Source organism: Hypomesus nipponensis, chromosome 5, assembly GCF_054491055.1.
Source record: "Hypomesus nipponensis isolate SF chromosome 5, ASM5449105v1, whole genome shotgun sequence".
Lineage (NCBI taxonomy): Eukaryota > Metazoa > Chordata > Actinopteri > Osmeriformes > Osmeridae > Hypomesus > Hypomesus nipponensis.
In genome coordinates this window covers 11843403-11863513 of record NC_140365.1, presented here as the reverse complement: position 1 = coordinate 11863513, position 20111 = coordinate 11843403, and the positions used below count along the sequence as shown (strand labels likewise).

The following is a 20111-nucleotide window of genomic DNA, read 5'->3' as shown; positions in this document are numbered from 1 at the left end:
GCTACACGCCCGGTTGTAGGCTATGTTTAATTTATGAGATTGCATTGACCTGTGTCGCAACCTCTGTATGGATTGATATTCCATATGACCGGCTGACCTGGCATTGTTGGTAATCAAAGGTGGCCCGGATGACCCGTCTGGTTCAGTCCCCAAATTGAGCTGCTTTCTCGCTAAAGGAGCAGCTTATTAGGGTTCCTCCGGTAGGAGAACCCTATTGTTATTAGGATTCCTCGGTAAGGAGGAAACCTATTGTTATTGTTATTATTATTATGAGGATTCCTCCGTATTATTGGTGACCAAGCAACGAAGCTGCAAAGACTCTTAAGTGTTTCTAACTTTTCTTAATATTGGTGGCCAAGCAGCAAAGCTGTGAAGCCACATAAGTGTTTCTACCTTTTCTTATTAGTTGTGCTCACGCCTTCAGTGAGTACAACCTTTGTTCTCTCACATATATATTTATTATTATTTTTATTTTCCCACCCTTAAGGATCTGTCAGTATTTGGACTACATAGATAACGTTGCTATCAAAAGTTTTGTCTTGGTATTGATTGAGTTGCTTGTATTTTTATTTACGTTCCGTTGCACGGTTTAAGTTGAAATTATGTTTTTGTGGCAAAAAGTGCCTATTGTGCCTAAAGGGAATCAGTGAAAGCCTAACGTCACAATATCAGCACACGTTAGCAACGACGCATAAATACGACTTGCATAGATGTAGTAAGACTGTTGTGTACAGTACTGGTAGCATCATACATTTAAGTAATTCAAGACTTGCATGTACAGTAAGTAATTTCACATTAAATAATGTATTTAAACTCAAGCTTGTGTGGCGACATGCCACACAAGCTTGAGTTTAAATACATTATTTAATGTGAAATTACTGTCTTCAATGCCACAGCCTAAACTTGATGTAAAAAACGTTTTTCACGTCCGGCGCATTCAAACAATCCCCTTAAGTTTTGCTAGCAACAGCAGCTAGGCTAATTGCTCGTAGCACAATTTACAGAGGTCAGCTTCTCCACCGTGCAGGGCTCTAGTCGAAAATCTAATGGTCGTATTTGGCATTGTTACTGACAATGTTACTGACAGTTTTTTGGGGGCATATTTTCAGTTAGCAGATGGTACTGTTTCAATCGCGATTCCATCTAACTATTGCCTGTGACAGAAGCTCGTTTCAAGGGGGTTCAGTTTGTTTCAAAAGTGGTTCTTAATGAATGAATGCAATATGCGTGGGCTAAATGCTTGAAAATATCACTACTGTAGAAGGGAAAAACTTAAGGTGACGTCTAAGTCATATAGGTTAGGTTCATTCTACATTTACATTTAGTACAGGGCTAGGCTACACTCAGGGTCGGCCCAAGCCTTTATGGGGCCCTAAGCAGAATTTATTTGGGGGCCCCTCTGAGTCGCTTTAAAAATAAATTACATTAAACTGTAATTTAATGTGCTCTTGGGGGCCCTCTGGTGGCCACGGGGGCCCTAAGCAGCCTCTTAGTTCGCTTATGCCTTGGGCCGGCCCTGGCGACACTTAAATTTTTTATATTTCGAATTGTACATGAGCAGCAACTAATGTAGGCTATGATTTTAAATCTATGTAATCTATGGCAGCCCGTAGAACCGTATGGCGAAAAGTTGTGAAATTTAACACACTCATTAAGGACATTCCCTTCTTTATTTACACCAAGTTTCATGTCTCCCATTGGAGCACTCTAGCGCCACCAACGGGTCAAAGTCGTACTCGCGCTTACACACGTAACTGTTGAACTGTATGACCATTTTTCAAATATGAGGTACCGTTGGATTCCCTGGATCAACACGAGTTCAACACACCCTATGACGTTATATAGATTTTCCGCCATTTTTATCTAAAGAAAACACTTTTTTTTTCGCTTCTCCTCCTTCAATTTGTGTCAAATCTTACCCAAAATTGGCACAGATCATCGTCAGAGCAACACCTACTTAGGTATTATAAGGATTGTTGATTTTCAAAACTGTTCCCATGTGCAAATGCAGTTTAATATCTTAAAAAATGAAATAAAAGATATCAAATTTTTTGCTAATGCTAAAATAATGCTTTACACATTTGCCCGTGCAAAATGCTACTCTGATACAATCACAAGTTCATATGAAGACTCTTGAGAATGTTTAGTACACAAATCTGAGAAAGTTGACTGTAAGACGAAAAGTAGATTTGTCAATATTTGAAATGTGCATGCTTGGCTAACTGCTTGGGATATTTCCAATGAAATGTCTCCCCTTGCTCCTCAGCGGGCTCACTCCACATTCTCACACACTCCACCTTTCCCTTGACACACGCGCAAGCTTGGCGAGACGCACACCCAATTTTAGGAGATTGTGGGCTGACCAAGCCCCCACTCATTCCTTGGCTTGAAGCAAAGGCCCTTGTGGATCTTGATGGTATTGCATTTCAGATTTGGTAACCCATTGGCAAGTCTGCAGCATGGATTTTTCTATACAGTGACAATTTGTGAAGAATATACATTTTTCAATGGTTCGCAATGTTTGGAGGAATCCGCCATTGCTGCTTGCAGCTATATTTGAATGTGCTTTGCCTTCGGCAAGGGCACAACCATTGTTATCTCACATATATATTATTATTATTGGGGTGTGCTTGCCTTAGGCGAGCACAAACCATTGTTATCTCACATATATATTTATTTATTTTTGCCCCCCTTAGGCTCTGTCAATATTTGGACTACATAGACAACGCCTGTGTCAAAATGTTCGTCTTGGTCTCGATTGCGTTGCTTGTATTTGGATTTACGTTTCGTTGCACAGTTTAGGAGGTTACAACGTTTTTGTGGGGACAAAGTGCCTTTTGTCGACGAAGGGTAACCTGTGCTAGCTACGTCACCACGTCAACACACGTTAGCAACGTGATAGACTTTCTAGCTCGCAAATTAGAGCTTGGATTACGAGTGAAAAATACCACCCCAAAAATATCACAACCATTTGGCTTTGTAGAGAAAGCGATTTCGAGTGGAACTGCAATCTCGCATTTTTTATTTAGGTCGTGACAGTCTTTGAAATTTGAGCGAGTGCAGGTCACCCGTGAGACCACCTCGTCTTTTAGGCGGCAGCCATGCTAGAAATCATAGTAGTGTTTTTTTGTAGTTCAAAATACAGAAAGAGGGAAATGTTATGACGATATGACTATTGTGAAAACAGCCAGGTGGTGAGATTTTAATATAGGTTGCTGTAAAAACGTTGATTTGTTTGCTACGTGAGAGCCTGTCAGCCTCCATTGACGATTGCGGAAGCAACAACAGTGTTGTCAACTGACGATCTGTGTCTGGTGAGTATTTTCTTAATTTCGTACCAGGGTCAATTCTACATCTAAATGGACAGCAGTGTTTTAAAGATATGGCGATTGTGAAGACAGCCAGCGGGTCAGCATAGTTTGTTATTTGTGTAAAACTTTGAATTTGACATTAGCCTCAAAGTCACAGACTCGGCTCGCCCACTGGCAGTGTAGTAGTAGGCTACAGTACTGTCTTCAATGCCACAGCTATGGCTAAACTTTATTATCTCTTATTACACGGCTGTTCTTAATGCTGTAGAATGCTCCATTCACTTGAATGGGGCTTCCCAACGTTCTGCGGTGAACAATTTTCTCATATTTGACCGTTGCTATGCATATTTGACCGCTGTCAAGGGAAGTAGCCTTTTTGCCTCGGATTCACGTATTTCGTTGCACTCCGCAAGTAGTCCGGTAACTTTTCAACCCCAGCGTACTCTGTTGCTTAGCGACGTCAGCTGATTTGAAGCCTAAATAATGCTCAAAGTCTATGAAGTTCAACTCTTTGGCGAACTATTTCTCTGCTGAACAACAATACGAATGGTAACAAATACATTGTAAAAAGACACACTGTGTTAAGTTATTTTTGTTGGCAAGTAGCCATGTAATAAGTGGGATAATGTATAGAACGCCGGTCATTATCGGGGAAATAAGCCCCTTCATGGCAAAATAAAACTGGCGAAAACTCCGCTTCGCGTTGTGCCTAACAACTCCCCTTACCTGTTCTAAAATCAGCGCAAACCACGGCCTCTTGGGGCTTATTGCTTAATTATCCCTTCCAAAAGAAACATTCTAATTTTCTGCGTTGCCTCTAGCAAACTGCTTCTGAATTAGCCATGGCCCCCTAAATTAATATTGAACTTATTTGCGTTTTGGAGGACTTTTTTTTCAGTTAGCAGACGGTACTATTTGAATCGCAATTCCATCTGAAATACTACCAGTGACAATGTTGTTACAGTAGCTTGTTTCAAAGGGGGTTCCCTGTTTCAAAGGGTGTTCTTAATGAATTATGTAATATGAGTAGGCTAAATGCTTGAAATATCACGAGAAGGGAAAACGGACCCACTTGCAACTGAAGCAAGCAAGCACACCCTACAATTTCCCCAGAAATTGTACCCTCTCTAGTTATTATTCTTTTTGCCCCCCTAAAGGTTCAGTCAATATTTGGACTACATAGACAACGCCTGTGTCAAAATGTTCGTCTTGGTCTCAATTGAGTTGCTTGTATTTGGATTTACGTTCCGTTGCACAGTTTAGGAGGTTACAACGTTTTTGTGGGGACAAAGTGTATGGAGAGAGATATGTCTCAAAAGTATTCGTAAATGCAAGTACCATGATCCACAAATGTTTCACGATTTACAAATGTGTTTTGCGATCCACAAAAACAAAATTCTAAGTTGTGATTTGTAAGTTGGCATTTACATAAATGTGCTATGATTTGTACACATAGATGTCCATTCGTAAATATATCGTTTGTAATTTCTTAAAATACTTAACATTTCGTGCTTGCATTTCTCATGGTCTGTCATTTGTAAATCTACAATTCGTGTGTGAAGTGTTGAATCTGCATTTGTGGATCGCCCAATACACGCGTGCAAATCTTTCTTCCTACGACGTAATTTTGAGACAATCTTTTCGGTCTTTTGCGATCCACACACAAATGGCTTTCTGATTTACAAATGCAAGCTTTCCCCCCCCACCCCTCGACTCTCAGCTTGAGGCAACAGCTCCGGTGGATGTAGGTGGTATTGCATTTCCGATTTTCTACCCGACTTGTCCGGTCGTTTTTATTGTGACATAAAATACAAATGTATGTATCATAGAAACCTCACAAAGTTACGTGGATGCTGATCACAAATAAATTCGACACCTTCAGTACTGTTATGCGGGTAGAATATTACTACATATACAGGCTACTACGTGATGAGTAGCCTACATTCGGGTACCATGCGGGTAGAATATTACTACATATACAGGCTACTACGTGATAAGTAGTACATTCGGGTAGTGTCTACGGTAACTAGTTGATTCAGAAGAACCAAAACAACATGTTGCCTGAAGGCCAACGTAGTTAATAAATTTGTGACTGAATTCCTAATATTCCCATGTCCTTCAGTAGCTCGCGAAGTAAGCAAATGGATTTCAATACTGGATGTGTTTTTGCTCGTGGGATCGAATCCCACTCAAATCTTTTATTTTCTTAGCTTCCATTTATTATGGCGTGAATGGCTGTAATGTAGTGATGACTACATTTGTTCACAATATAAACGTATGAAATGAATTGATTTCAAAAGATATATTGAAGAAACACTCAGCCATAGGCTACACAAAATCGCATAGGAAACGAATGTTTCCATGTTGTGTTACGCGTATTTTGATCATATTGTCTGGGATAGCAGCGACGTTCTTAGTATGAATTTTTAATATGTGGTGACAGAAGGAGCTTTGATTTCGGGGTAAATATGGCTATTGCCTCGGAACAAACCCCAAATACGTGATTAGTAGCCTACATTCGGGTAGTGTCTGGTAACCAGTTGTTCCAGAAGAAACCAAATCCAGATGTTACCTGAAGGCCAAGGTGGTTACTAACTACGTAACTGATTTGACTAATTGAATAGCTCGCAGTGTAAGGCAGTTGCCTTTGGTGTGTTACGTGTTTTGCTCTAGTGCGATCGAATCCCACTTCATACAAGCCTGCAAATGTTTTATTTTGTATCCATTTATTTAGTTGTGAATGGTAATGTAGTGCACACGTAGCCTATACTTTTATATTCGCCGCAGCAAATATGAGATCCGACTTGAAAATCGCCAGTAATATGTTTGTAAATTTGTGACAAATCTGGTGAAAGAGGCAGACTGATAGGTGCACGCACCGCTGGGAAACCAATTAGCTCGGAAACCAGTAGGGACGTAACACCGGCAAACCCTGGAACCCGTACATTATTGATGATAAAGTACTGCCTCGAGTACATTATTGCTTTTATAATACGGTTACCAGCGGAATTATAAATAGTAAATAAATATGATGCCGGGAAATATCAAACCTCGATACGTTCCAGCCTCAGTTTGATATTTCCCGGCATGACCTCACTCTCGGTTAGTAAGTAGTTTTATTACACAGGCTGTAGAATGCTCCGTTCACTTGAATGGGGCTTCCCAACGTTCTGCGGTGAACAATTTTCTCATATTTGACCGTTGCATGTTTGACCGATGTCAAGGGAAGTGGCCTTTTTGCCTCGGATTCACGTCTTTTGTAGCAAGTAGTCCGGTAACTTTTCAACCCCAGCGTACTCTGTTGCTTAATCAGCTGTCATCTGATTTTAAGCCTAAATAATGCTCAAAGTCTATGAAGTTCAACGTCTTTGGCGAACTATTTCTCTGCTGATCAACAATACCAATGGTAAGAAATACATTGTAAAAAGTGTTAAGTTACTTTTGTTGGCAAGTAGCCGTGTAATAAGGGATAATGTATAGAATGCCAGTCATTATCGGGGAAATATGCCCCTTCAGGGCGAAACAAAACCCCTCCGCTTCCCATCGGGGTGCTGTTCGCCCTGTCGGGTCTACTATACATTATCCCTTACAAAAGAAACATTCTAATTTGCAAACAATCAGTGGAGTGTGGATAGCAACGGCAGCTAGCTTGCCTCTAGCAAACTGCTTTTGAATTAGCCATGGCCCACTAAATTAATATCAAACTTATTTACATTTTGGGGGGCTTATTTTCAGTTAGCAGACGGTACTATTTGAATCGTAATTCCATCCGAAATACTGCCAGTGACAATGTTGTTACAGTAGCTTGTTTCAAAGGGGGTGTCTTTTTTCAAAGGGTGTTCTTAATGAATTATGCAATCTGAGTAGGCTAAATGCTTGAAAATATCACTAGAAGGGAAAACGGACTCACCTGCAACTGAAGCAAGCAAGCACACCCTACAATTTCCCCAGAAATTGTACCCTCTCTAGTTTGAATTGTTATTTCAGTTAGCAAAAATATTATATTAAAAAATATGTGTTTCTGCCTGGTTCCTTTTTGGCAGTGTACAAAGCTGGCTGTTTTCTCACAGTTGTTTTTATCCGTCTGAGTGAAGCCTGACAGGGTCATGTTGAGCGTATCGAGGGAGAAGAACATCTTTTTGAAACACACACAAACAAGTTTATTCTTTGTAAATGCTGGCCTCCAAGGCTAAAGCAGACACAAGCCAAAGGTAACACCAACCCTTAAACCACAGAACCTTAGGGAAAGCCAGGTTCCTAACCTCCATGGTTAAAGTAAGTGTATGGGGATGGTGTGAGGTGGCCCACACTGTCGCTCCTCGCATTTGCGACGAGACCATGAGGCCCCAACAGAAAGTTTGCACTAAGAAGAAATATATCAGAATTCACAGCCTCCCCCTCCCTCTTTCTTCTCTTAAACAGTAATCTCCGTTTGAACTCTCTTCTGAGGTTTTTAACACCCAGGGCCAGATGAGCGCTGGGAATGAATGATTTACATTATGTAGATTTGGGAACAAAAGGGTGGAGGGAGTACAAAATCAAGATTAGTTTTTAGTCTCTCAGGTGCATCAATTTATGCAGTAGATATGAGGACAAGCATAGGAAGGAGTTTGCACCTGGCGGATCCCCCATGTCACATGCAGTCCCTGGCCCCCATTCCCATACAACCTGCGTCAATGTTCCTCCAGTCAAACCAGACAAGGAGATATGAATTATTTGTTGACTCTTAATCCCCCTCTCCTCCTCCCTCCATCTTACCAATGGTGTACAGTCTAACTGGTGCCGCAAAAGTTGCTCGAAGGCCTTTTGTATTCTTGTTCTCCTGCTAGCTGGTAGTTCAAAGACGAGGGCAAGTTTCAGATGATTGTACAGAATGGCTTCAGAAAGTTGGTGAGGCAGGCCCATTCTTTTCAGGATGAGTTTGAGCCTCCAACTGTGTGCAAACCCAACTAGCTAATGGTCATGGGAAACACATTGGGCACATCAAGTGCCAGCAGGAAGTGAGACCAGTTGTCAGGGGATTTGGAGGCTACGGAAAGGGGCCTTGTCTTTGCTGAGCAGTCATGTTGTTGACAGGGGGACTTTAAAACTGCACCAGAGGGTCTGTGCGAGAGTTCACTTTATCTGAGCTATAGTCATTTTGGAGAGGAAGTCTTATAAACCTCTCTCCCTAAATCCTCAGCCTGACAGGCAAATTATTTAAATGCCTTGAATTGTGATGGTGAAATCTGCCTCTCCACTGATTTTGTCATCCTGACACATGCTGAAGAGTTTGAATTTACTCATCTGTAATATGTCAGAATGAGGGAGTCTCAACAACACCTGGTTTGAACTGACATGGGTGAACATGCTGCTTGTTTCAGAGACTCGTTCATAAACTGTTAAATAGCTCTAACAGCTGTCCAATGATGGAAGGAGGGTGGAATGTTCACCTTCCTGTTAACAAAGACACACACACACACACACTAGACACATGTTCTGTACCAACTCTCCAGCTGCAGCAATGAAGCAGGATGGGTGGGAGTCCTTCCTTCCTCCACAAAACATCAGATTTTCATTTGACCCAAGGAGGGGGGGAAAAGGTGAAAAAGTACTTTTCTTGAAGTCAGAGTGTATTTTAACTGAAGACAGAGAATGGAGCCATTGTGTAGTGCGTCTTCATGGGACATATTGAGTGTGGAATGTGGTCATGGTTGCAGTGGATCCAAGATGGAATTTTAGCCGTGGACTGTGTGGATGTTTACTCATCTTCAACACTTCAACACTACCGGTGTCAGGATCTGTTCCTAAAAATATGTTTCCACAATAGTTAGGCCTCATTGGCGGTAATGCCTTTCATATTTTGAGATATGCAGAGATTTCTACCCCAGATTCTACCCATCACTTGAAATAAGTGCCCATAGGTGATATCAAGGCACTTTTCTTCACTTCTGCGAGTTATGTTCATTTGCCCAAACTATAGCTCTAACCTCAATCTCAGATTATAATGTTTGACAGGGAGTGGGCCGAAAATCTGCTTTATTTTCCTCCGATGACCGCTGATCCCTCTGACGTCATCTCCCCCCTTTGAGAATTCATAAAGAACACAAGAAGAAACCTGTGGTCGATTCTCCAGCCCACAGTTAATTTACTCACAAATAGGACTGCTCGAGACCAGTGTTCCACCCCCCCACCACCACCACCCCCCCGCACACACACACAGTCCTTAGTCTCCAATGTGGACTCTTCCCACTCACAGCCAGAGGTCTTTCAGCAAGGCTTGAGAATCCCATCTGGGACCATCCCCAAAAATGGGGGTGGGGACCCAAGGCCATTGTACATGAAAAGAAACTCCAGGATGAAAGAAAGTCCACTTCCCTGGCTCTGACCAGCATGGTTTTTCTAATGGCCGCTCACACACCCATGAGGACTGAGAATAAGTCAGTCTCTTAGTGTGTGGGTGTGGGAGCAGACTGTTAGGATTGGCAGTAACTAAGTCTCAGTTTCATTCTAGTATTTCTGTTGGTGGGGGTTAGTTATCACAGTTGGATTGAAGCTATTAAACTCCCCTTACAGCAGATTTAACCACATTGGGTGGGGAAGGGGACTTTAGCAAGGCTTTTGAACTCAATCCCCCTGAGAATCCAACTCGCAACTGCACTGTCATTATTTTAGAAATCCTGAACATTCCATTCATGTACAATTGATGTACACATGTGGAGCACAAGTCTATTTCTTTATCAGCTCAACAAAGGTCCTTTAGAGTTTGGACATAGCTGCGATGTTTCACAAATTGTACAAAATGAGGAGCTTCATTGTATTTTTTTACAATTGATAATTGCGTCTACTTTGAGGTCACCTCACAAATTATTATAATTTAAACTATACAAAATATTTACAGAAAATGTATATTATTCTATTCTTACCTCTCATTGTCTTCCTTCTTTCAGAGCTGTGTTTGGCTTTTAAACATCATGTAGACAAAATCCAAATCCATGTCAAGAGATTGGTGACATATTACTCTTAAGTAATATTATTTCCCTGTGCCTCATCACCACAAATTGTCTTTTCATGTCTCACATTGATTGATTGTTTTCCAAAACAGTAAATATGAAAACGTCTTATACAGTAGCCCAAAAATAGCTTGTACAGCAGTACATAGTAATGATTTAGTGCTTAACTGCCAAAGCTGTAAGTGGAAGTTATCTACAGACTGAATCTTCTACATCAAGCCTAGCCTGCAGGTGTAATTTATCTTGTTGGATTTGTCTCCAGAATTCTGTATTATTTATTGCTGGTGTGGAAAAACAGTTTCTGTTACTAAGCTGATGAAGGCGGAGCGAGATGGTAATGTCGCCACAGTTGTCAGTTTGTGGTGAGGCTGAAGTTGAAGTTGCAGCAGATTCAGCTTTCTTTAGCTCTCAAGTGAAAGCACCCCGCTCTAGCATCTAATGTTGTCTCCTTGGATAGACGGGTAAAAAATAACTGTACACCACTGTGGAAATTACATCGGGCAAGATACTGGTGTGCATTTCTCTCCCTCGTGAGGGTTAGGGTTAGCTTGGATGACTAGTTGAAAATTGTCAACGGGAGGGCATAGCTCACTGTCACACTGTCAGAAGAAAATAAAGGCTTGTAAAGGAACAAAGAAGACAGAGTGACACGCTCAGGAAACGTTGCTGTGTGTCTGTGTACAAAGACAATCAGGCTCATTTTCATCACAGTTGAGAGTCAGCAGTGTTTGTCTCAACAGACAAGAAAGAGAAAAAACACTGTTATGACAGGATGTGTGTGTTTTGCGAGTGGGTATAACACAAAGGGAGAGGGGGCTCTCATCATGCTGTATGAAGTGGTCTCAAAGCTTGCGTGATGCTTTATCTTTCCCATCCTGACCTAATTATTCAGAGAGACATGTTGGGGTCCGGAGCAACGGCCTATGTCAAGGTCCTTCAATGTGTTCATTTACTGGATGACCCAGTGTCTGAGAATCAGGGGTAGAGTACTTTCATGCCCTGCAAGGCCCCACCTGTGAAACTATGACCTATATGTGTATTGCATAGTAATAACGCGTCAGCAAGCTCGAGAGCTAAGTAGTAGTCTTGACTTGACAATGTCTCCCTCTAATACAGTTCCCTCACATGCGAAGCCTAGAGTGAGTGGCTTGCTGCTATGCTATATTTAATAGCCAATGACGATAGTGACACCAGCATTGCAATTCCGTAGTTTGGCCTAAATGCCAGATGCAATTTGATTATTATGAAGGTGTTGATGCAAAAAAATGCACAAACACCCAATTTAGTTTATCACTATCATCTTTTTCACTGGGAATTTCAATTCCAGTTTAGGTATTTTCCTGGATTTGTTTTGGAACTGGAACAACTGAACCAGTTTTTTATTACTTTGTTGGAAAAGCATCTATGCTGTTCAAATAAATGTTATTTTCCTAAAGCGAAACCTCCCCCAGATTTCAACCATATGAGATTTCAACAGAAATGTGTAATTTACTTCAACCAACTCAAGTCAGAGGCAAAAATGAGCCATTACATTAAATGTATTACACATATAGTACACAAACAAAAGCACAACATTTCATTCATATCCATGGTAATACATTTAGCATGTGAGTCAGTCTTCAGAGGAGAGGGGATAGGGGTCAAAAGACACAACACCTCCTTCTGTGTTTTAAGTCTCTGTGGCACAATCGGCTATCAGCGCATTCCGTTGGTTTCTGGCTCTAAGCTAAAGGCCGATTTATACTTCTGCGTCTCCGTTAACGGACAGACGCACGCACGGAGTCGGACGGAGTCGGACGGATTGGTTGAATTTATACTACTCCGACGGCTCTGCGTGCTGAAAGCACCGCTAGAACAGTAGATGGCGCTGCACTGCAATGCTCGCAAGGTTATCGAAAAGTCGGAGCAAATTTACAAATTAGCCGCTTCATCAATAAAATAAGCACATTCTTAGCAACTACATTGCCCATTTCTCGTCACATTTTAATTCAGATGCTGATTTACATGTACTGTTTAGCTGAAATATAAATTGTAAAAACTTACAACAATGGCGGTCAAAGGATTCTGTTCTCTTGTTGGTCACGGCTACCCCGCCCCCGCCCCTGACTCAAGCGGTTCCTAATACGGACCAATCACAGCCAAGGGGTATCCATAAAAATACGCACGGACAGACGGATAGTCAGGAAAATCAGGAGGTACACGCAGAGCTCTGCGAGGGCTCTGCGAGGACACGCAGAGGGCGTTTCTTGACGGAGAGGGCGTTTCCCGCGTGCATGTGCGTAAAAACGCAGAAGTATAAATCAGCCTTTAGCTTTCCCTCACAGGAGGACATGCTGGGCTACAGTGCTAACCTGCTAGCCTCTAGGCCAGATGAAGGATTTCTCCCAGTCCCCCATATACAAATGTAGGTCACATGGAGCTGCGGAAATGTTTGTTTAGATATATGCCACCTCTCATTCCATTCCCCAACAGCTTGTGGTCATGCACGTGGCATGCCTCACCACTTTCCTTCAAGCTCGTTTCGCATGTATTTGGAGCTCCATGTTTACATGGTGGTCGGCAGAACCTCAAAGCCCCTATCATTGACTTGGATTATTTATGATGAGGCGATGGAAAGAGTGGAAGTACAGACTGGAGATTGGGCACCTGGGAACCATTCGTCTGCTCTCAGCTCCAGCCTTTTTATCTTATCCACTGGCAGTGTGCTGAATAAATCATTAGCATGTTAAATGCATTCGCATAGGTCTGCTGTAGGGCCATTAAAGCAATCTTGTGTGGACAAATTTAACTGCATCTGTGGTAAAACCCGCCATTATGCATCTGTTCAGGTGTTCAGATATGCCCTTACAAATCTTATATTTGGGCTCCATCTTGTCACCTTACAAGGAGACGTCTTCCCATGGTGGAGAAAGATAGTGTCATTGTGACCTTTTTTTGCTCTGATTGGTTACGCTGGCCAACATTTGCTACTCACCGCCCGTGGTTGTAAACAAATGTAAACAATGTGACACGCTGTGTTGCCATGGTAACGGTAAAAGCTACACTTCGAGGGACAAGGCCCCTTTTTCTGTCAGCTGAGTTGAGCTAATAGTATATGATTTCCTTCTTCCCCTTCCCCAGGGCCTAGCGATGACACTGCAAACATTAGTCGATGGGAGCAGAGATAAGCTGTGAGTGTAAACCTCTCCTGGGTTGACTGGGAAAGACAGAAATGCTTAAGGTTTCTCCTCAGCTGAGCAAACCGCTGAAGTGTTTGCTCGCAGGCAACGGTTCTTGCAATTTCACCAGTTCCCCAACACCTTCATAACTCACCCCCTGTCTTTGTGTGTTTAGATGATTTATTCTCTTCCGGCCTCCCAGTGGTGACCCGAGTTCTCCCTGAGTTATGAGCTAGTCATAAATCACTCACTACGTTTCCATGATGGTATCAATTCGAATCTAGCTTTGTTCGGACAATGCTTTTTTGGGGGGCAACTGCTATTATCCTAATATATATGGCAGTGAATAAACCGAATCATTGGCCGAAAGCATGTCATATCCCAGTACGATACGCGGCGCTGTTTTCATTACACCTAGTGGTGATACAGCCCTTTCCGCTTGACCTCTTCACCACTACCAACAACAACATCAACATTTTGAGAAAGACGGCGAACGGAGAGCAAGGTGAAGCTACGTCCCTCTACATTTTGTGCATGATGACAATAGGAGTACTGCAAATGCAAACGGCGCTATTAGTTCGCGTTGTTTGTTTGTTTCTGCCGGGCCGGCTCCCGGCAGCGACAATTTATCGTCTCTTTTGACTTCCAGGTCACGACCTGGGAGGGAGGGCAGCGGGATCTCAAGCATGCGCAAAGACGCAGAGTTCAGTTCATAGCCCAATTCACAGTTTACAAGGATGCGATGTCCGAATTATCAACCAACTCGGACCGAGTTATCTCGGGGTGTCGATTGGATCGTAGTTGGTCCGCAATTATTCGAACAAAGGTGTTTACAAGAAAGGGATAATTCTATTTCAATCCAAATAAGCCAGTAATTTGAATCCATGTAACCGGGGTGACTCTTTTTATGAATCGTTTTAGTTTTAAAGTTCAGTCTGTCACTGCCATTCTCTGTGAATCCTTTATGTTTCTTTGTCCTTGCAGAGGCCCACAGACAGAAGCACAGTCTGCAAATGGTGCAGAACCTTCTCCAAGAGGAGGTGGCACATGCTGAGGAACAGTCTGAGGTAAAAAAAAAAATTAAAAGCTCTTATTGTTTGGGTCTTACCCTTAACACAGTAAGGAATGACAGTGGTTATCAGCAGTGCTATGGCTTCCCAGAATATCCCACGCTCTACTCAACAGAAAGGAAACTTCACTGCATTGCTCTCTACCAATAATTCACACATTACTGCATGTTCTAGGAACAGTCCACAAATATCATGAGCATTTCAACCCTTAGGATTTGGCTCTTAATAGTTGCTGAAAAATACATATATATAGAGGAAAGAACATTGCAGTGACGTTGCAATGATTTAATTACTGTTAATGTGATATACGGTAGATGTAATCTCAACAAGCTATGTAGAATATACATTTAAGTTAAAGACAGCCATTTTCCATCATGCAGTTTAGGAAAATCCATACAGGGAACATTACCCTATGTTTTTTTCACCTTTTCCCTCTGCCAGGCTGAGCAATATCATAGTACATGTTCAAATCAATCTGCAGCCTGTGCATTCCAGGGAGAGTGGAAACACAATGAAGCTGAAGTCATGTGGCAGCAGCTATCGGTTGTCTCTCTCCCCGGCCTCCACCAACCCCCAATATCTGGCTATATGTCGGCCACACATTTAATTAATAACGCTCTGCATCCCACACAGGCAGATAAGCTGTCTTTTACTATGAACCATTATGTACACATACCTACTTCCGCCCCTCCCCCCCACATTTAACATTTGTCTTGTACGTATGTGCCACAGCACGGACAGACACTACAATGTTTACAGCGTTGGTCCTCTAAATTTCAAGTTTAAATACGTGTTGTTTAAGGAGAATGTAACTTACATACATTTTCATATATTTCTAGCTTTTATTTTAAGTCGCTTTAATATGTGTGTGGCTTGCCATGTTTTACTGAACAGCCTGTCTTGTACAGCGACTTGCTATAAGCTGCACTACAACAGATTTTGTTTACATTACATTCGTAATTATGAATTTCATAAATGCTTACCTTGCTTCTGGTTCTCCATCTTGGAGAACACCATGTTACGGTGTTCACATTTAGTCTGCCCACTTCGTTGGGCTTCAAATATTACATTGAAGTCTTAACATTCATGGAGATGCTATTTGTAAGTGGTTGTTATCTTTGATTTCACTAACCTCAAAAGTGACAGAAGGTCTTACCTTCAGCACATTCCTTTGGTCTAACATGAGGAAATGAAGATGGCTTACTTGCACACACTGACGATGGCTTTGGCCAAATCGCGTCTGTGAATATACTGGTCAAAATAAGCAATGACACAAGCTTGAGAATGCGTTTTTTTCTACTTTAAGTTACTTGCACAGACTTACCCCCCGCTAACTGCTCAGAGAAGCTTTGATTTATCCATGCAAGGCCTTCCTGCCAGCAGCTGTAAATAAACATTGCCCACCCACCTCGCAGCGCTTCAATCAATTACTTTGATGGCTCTATGACTTTCAGTCGTTAACGCGCCCGTCTGCCGATTGATTAGGTGACCCCCATCGTAACAGCCCTACTCTGAGAGATGGCTCTTGGAGAGAGCACAGAAAGACACTGCTACCCTGAAAGTAGACAACACCTTCGCCCATTTGAGATGAGATGGATACCCACCATCAATATTCCTTACCGGATGGCATTTACGACAAGGAAGCTTTTAATGCGTTCCAGAGATTCTACACCTTTGAGTTAAGCATTGACTCACGTTTATTTATTCCCATTCCTCTTTGTTGCTTGCAGCCCCCTAGGCTCCAGGTGATACCACAACGACTTGATGTTGTCAGGGTCTTAACACATGGTGACTGTCGAGGCCAATTATAAAGATGCTGTGGGGCCCAAACACTGCTGCTCAGATATGCAAGAGACAAAGGAGGGGGCCATCCCGGTGGCTCATCAGAAAAATTAGCGTATCATGCAGGCTAAAAGCCGAATTATATTACTTCCGACTCCGTTACGGACAGACAGGCGGAGTTGTACGGATTCGTTGAATTTATAGTACTCCGAAGGCTATGGGTGCTGAAAACAATTCACCACCAGAAGAGGTGTAGTTGGCGCTGCATTGCGATGCTCGCTAGGTTATTGAAAAGTCGGAGCAAATTAGCCATTTCATCAATAAAATAAGCAAATTTTCAGCAACTACACTGCCCATTTCTAGTCACATTTTTATTCAGATGTGATTCAGATGTACTGCTTAGCTGAAATATTAATTTAAAAAACTTACAGCAATGGCGGTCAAAGAACTCTGTTCGTCTTGTTGGTCACGGCAACCCCGCCCCTGACACAAGCGGTTCTTAATATGGACCAATCACAGCCAAGGGGTGTCCGTAAAATGACGGATGGACGGATAGTCAGGAAAATCAGGAGGTGCACGTAGAGCAGGGGCTTGGAGAGGGTGTTCCACATCGGAGAGGGCGTTCCCTGTGTCCGTGTCCGTGAAAACTGAGTAGTATATTTCGGCCTTAAGGCCTTACTGCAGTAGCCTGGTCCTAACCAGACCCTTGTACATTTCATTTGTACAAAGGGTCTGGGATCGTTCCATTGACAAGTATTAACTTCTTTGAAGGCGGGTACTCTGTTGAAGTTTAAAACTATTGGATCTGCCCAGAGCCACTCTGATCTGCCATTACCAATTGCCAGTGTTCGCCTTAGCCAACTCCTTCACCACAGAGCTAGCTGCCGTAGCTGGAAAATCAAACTTTTCCCGAACCCCGTGGGGAGGAGGGCCACAACATCATGACCACCAACAAAACTCAGCAAGGATTGTTCTTGCTCCAGCTTTAATTTATGGATATTCGGCAGCGTTGCCACAACCGCAGAATAGCTTAGCTCGCATCTTTCTCCACCGCCATTAGTGATCTACAACTCAAACTCGTGCACGACATCAACGTCATCGTTCTCAGCCACTCCCTCTGTTCGCTGATTGGACCTACAACATTTTTTTTTCTGAAAACCGACTGATGCACTGAAATCCCAGACCTAGTACAGAAGCAAAATACAAATTGAGTGGAAGTACATAGAAGGCCAGAGCCAAGCTATTACTGCAGAGGCTTGGATTTGAATCCAGCCCGGGCTATTTCCTGCATGTCTTCCCCGCTTTCTCCCCATCAAATTTAATGTTGCTCCTCACTGTCCAGTACATCAGAAATGCCAGTACATTTTCAGAGAGAGGAACTCTCTAACAATAGAGGAAGGGCCCCAGACTTCCTTTTGTGCATGGAGCTAGTGTATGCTCGCTAATAGAGTTGTTCCCCAGGGATATTGCCAAGGAGAGCTTTGTGTGTTTTGGGGAGGTGGGTACAGCAGACGAGACTGTCATAAATTATTCACTTGCCACATACTGGACCAGACAGAGACGACCCTCTGCAGCCTAGTACTTGGGGCAATTAGACAATTTACAGTTATTCTTTGAATGTTTGTTAAGTGTTGTACTGTATCAAGGCCAGGTGAAACAAATATTTTGCCAATAATATAAACTGACTAAGCTAGCTCTTAAAAAAAAGTAAGTTTATTGAAAAAGCCATATGAAATTCCCCTTCTACATGTGAGGAACAGTTTGAAGTATTTCTGGGGTTGAAAATCCTTTTGTCTGACTTCCTCTCTCCTCATACCTGTTCATTTGTCCCACTTCACAGGACATCCTAGAGAAATTCATGGAGGGGAACATGCCCTTGGAGGAGTTCATGGACTCCTTCCAAAGCTCCCGGAAGTCTTACCACATCCGCCGGGCACAAGCAGAGAAAATCCAAGACACAAGCCGAGCCAAGCAGCAGATGGGCAAAGCCAAGACAGCGGAGGAGCAGGAGGAAAGAGAAGAGAGAGAGAGGGAAGTGAAAATGGAACAGGAGCCTCATCGTCCCAATGGCTTTGTGGCCCAGGGCCCACCCCGGGTCTTCCAGCTCCGCTACGGCCTCACCCCAGCAATCCTGCTGCCCCACTTCCCCCTGCCTCCCCCCTCCACTGCCACTTCTCCCTCTGCCCCCACCCATCACGGCAGTCTACCTCCGCTGGACCCTCAGCCGGGCCAGCCCCACATCTTTAGCTCCAGTGCCTCGCTGTCTGGACACGGCCAGCCCGTGGGCCTCAGGGTCATTGGACAGATTCCCGGTGGCTGGCCGGTCAACGGGAGGCCAGTGCGGTTACAGCAGCTCTACAGGCCCAACCCCCACCACCCAGAGCCCCCTTATCGATAACTAGGCCAAAGGTTGGACCCAGTGGTCACCTCAGACACAGAACCAAACAATGGATGCCACTCATGCACACAAACGGTAGGCTCTCACAGCCTTTTGTGGAATTGATCTGAAACATACGTCCACCATCCACGACACACAAATGTAAACATACCTAAAAAAAGGGAGAACATGGAAAGCCATGAAACAAGTGTGTAAGTGTAGCCAAGAGAGATATTGATTGAGTGAGTGGATGAACAAATAGACAGTGGGTTTTTGTTGTTGACGGTTTTATTTTTATTTGAATGACTGGGAATATCTGTCAGGGAGATGCAGGGTTGTGAAGCACAGCTGTGGGGGGTCCCAGATGGGCTAGTCTCATCATCTTGTCATAAAGGACCTCATTGTCGATTCATATGCCTGAAAACTGGAAGGCTTTTTGAAATGGCTTGGTGTCGTTTTTGCTGATGATCAATAAAGTCCAAATCAAGGTGTTTCACTATGTACCTTTCCTTGTTTGTTCCTTATTTGACTGTTGTATTCAGTCAGTGGTATTTATATAGCCTTGAAGCCATTTCCAATGCAGATATAGCACTATGCTGAAATGAAATAGTGTACAAGCTAATTATAATTGTATTCATACTATTTTTGTAGGTCAAGTCAATACAGTGTTGTGCAATAAATGTCTCTTTTGAATTACATAACATGTATTAATGTATATTAATAATTTAATGAGTGTGAGAACAACTTGGGAACTAAGGCAAAAATAACACCATGTCATCATTGGGCACTGGAATCTGCATGTGACAAATATGTCCTCCCAGTCAAACAAAACGCCTTGTAAGTGTCCAATTCAGACGGTGGATCTAAGGACACGATGGACTGTGGATGATCCTGTAGCACAGCTGAATCTGAGTTGAGTTGAGTGTGTTAACTTGATAGCTCAGATCCTGTGACCTCCTAGAGGAGACCCCTTCCTGGGCATCTCTGAGACCATGTGACTAGCTGTTCTGAGGTCACACACTACAGTAGTATGTATTCTCTATCCCCCCCAGCTCTAATTAGTCTTCTACAATGACAGATGTGTTAGTGAGCTCTGCCAAGGCATATAGTAAAAGTAGGAGCTGAGAGGACTCTCCTTAAATTAACATTGTTTACTTAAACCTTCATGTCTTGTCTAAGTGATGCAGAGACTCCTTTTTCACTATTATAAGAGACACAGCAGTCCATTATTATCTTTAAGTCAAAGTCAAAGAAAAGATACATGAATATCATCCCTTCAAACTGTCTATCCATCCATTCATCCAACCATTCAGCACTACATACGTAAGTACATACATGCATGCATACATATATACAGTAGGGTCCAAAAGTCTGAGATCAGTACCCAGACATTTCTATTTTGCATTTGTTTTTAATGTAAA

General features: G+C 42.8%; 1 protein-coding gene across 1 annotated transcript in view; it reads left to right on the top strand.

Moving 5' to 3' along the window:
- vps37d (VPS37D subunit of ESCRT-I) overlaps positions 1–19181 on the top strand; it is a 30073-nt gene extending 10892 nt beyond the window's left edge. Inside the window, exons 3-4 of the mRNA XM_084697463.1 lie at positions 14446–14528; positions 18154–19181. Of these exons, the coding sequence (XP_084553589.1) occupies positions 14446–14528; positions 18154–18711 (641 nt within the window). The 3' untranslated portion in view covers positions 18712–19181. The remainder of the gene's footprint in view (positions 1–14445; positions 14529–18153) is intronic.
- Positions 19182–20111: the final 930 nt, after the last annotated feature.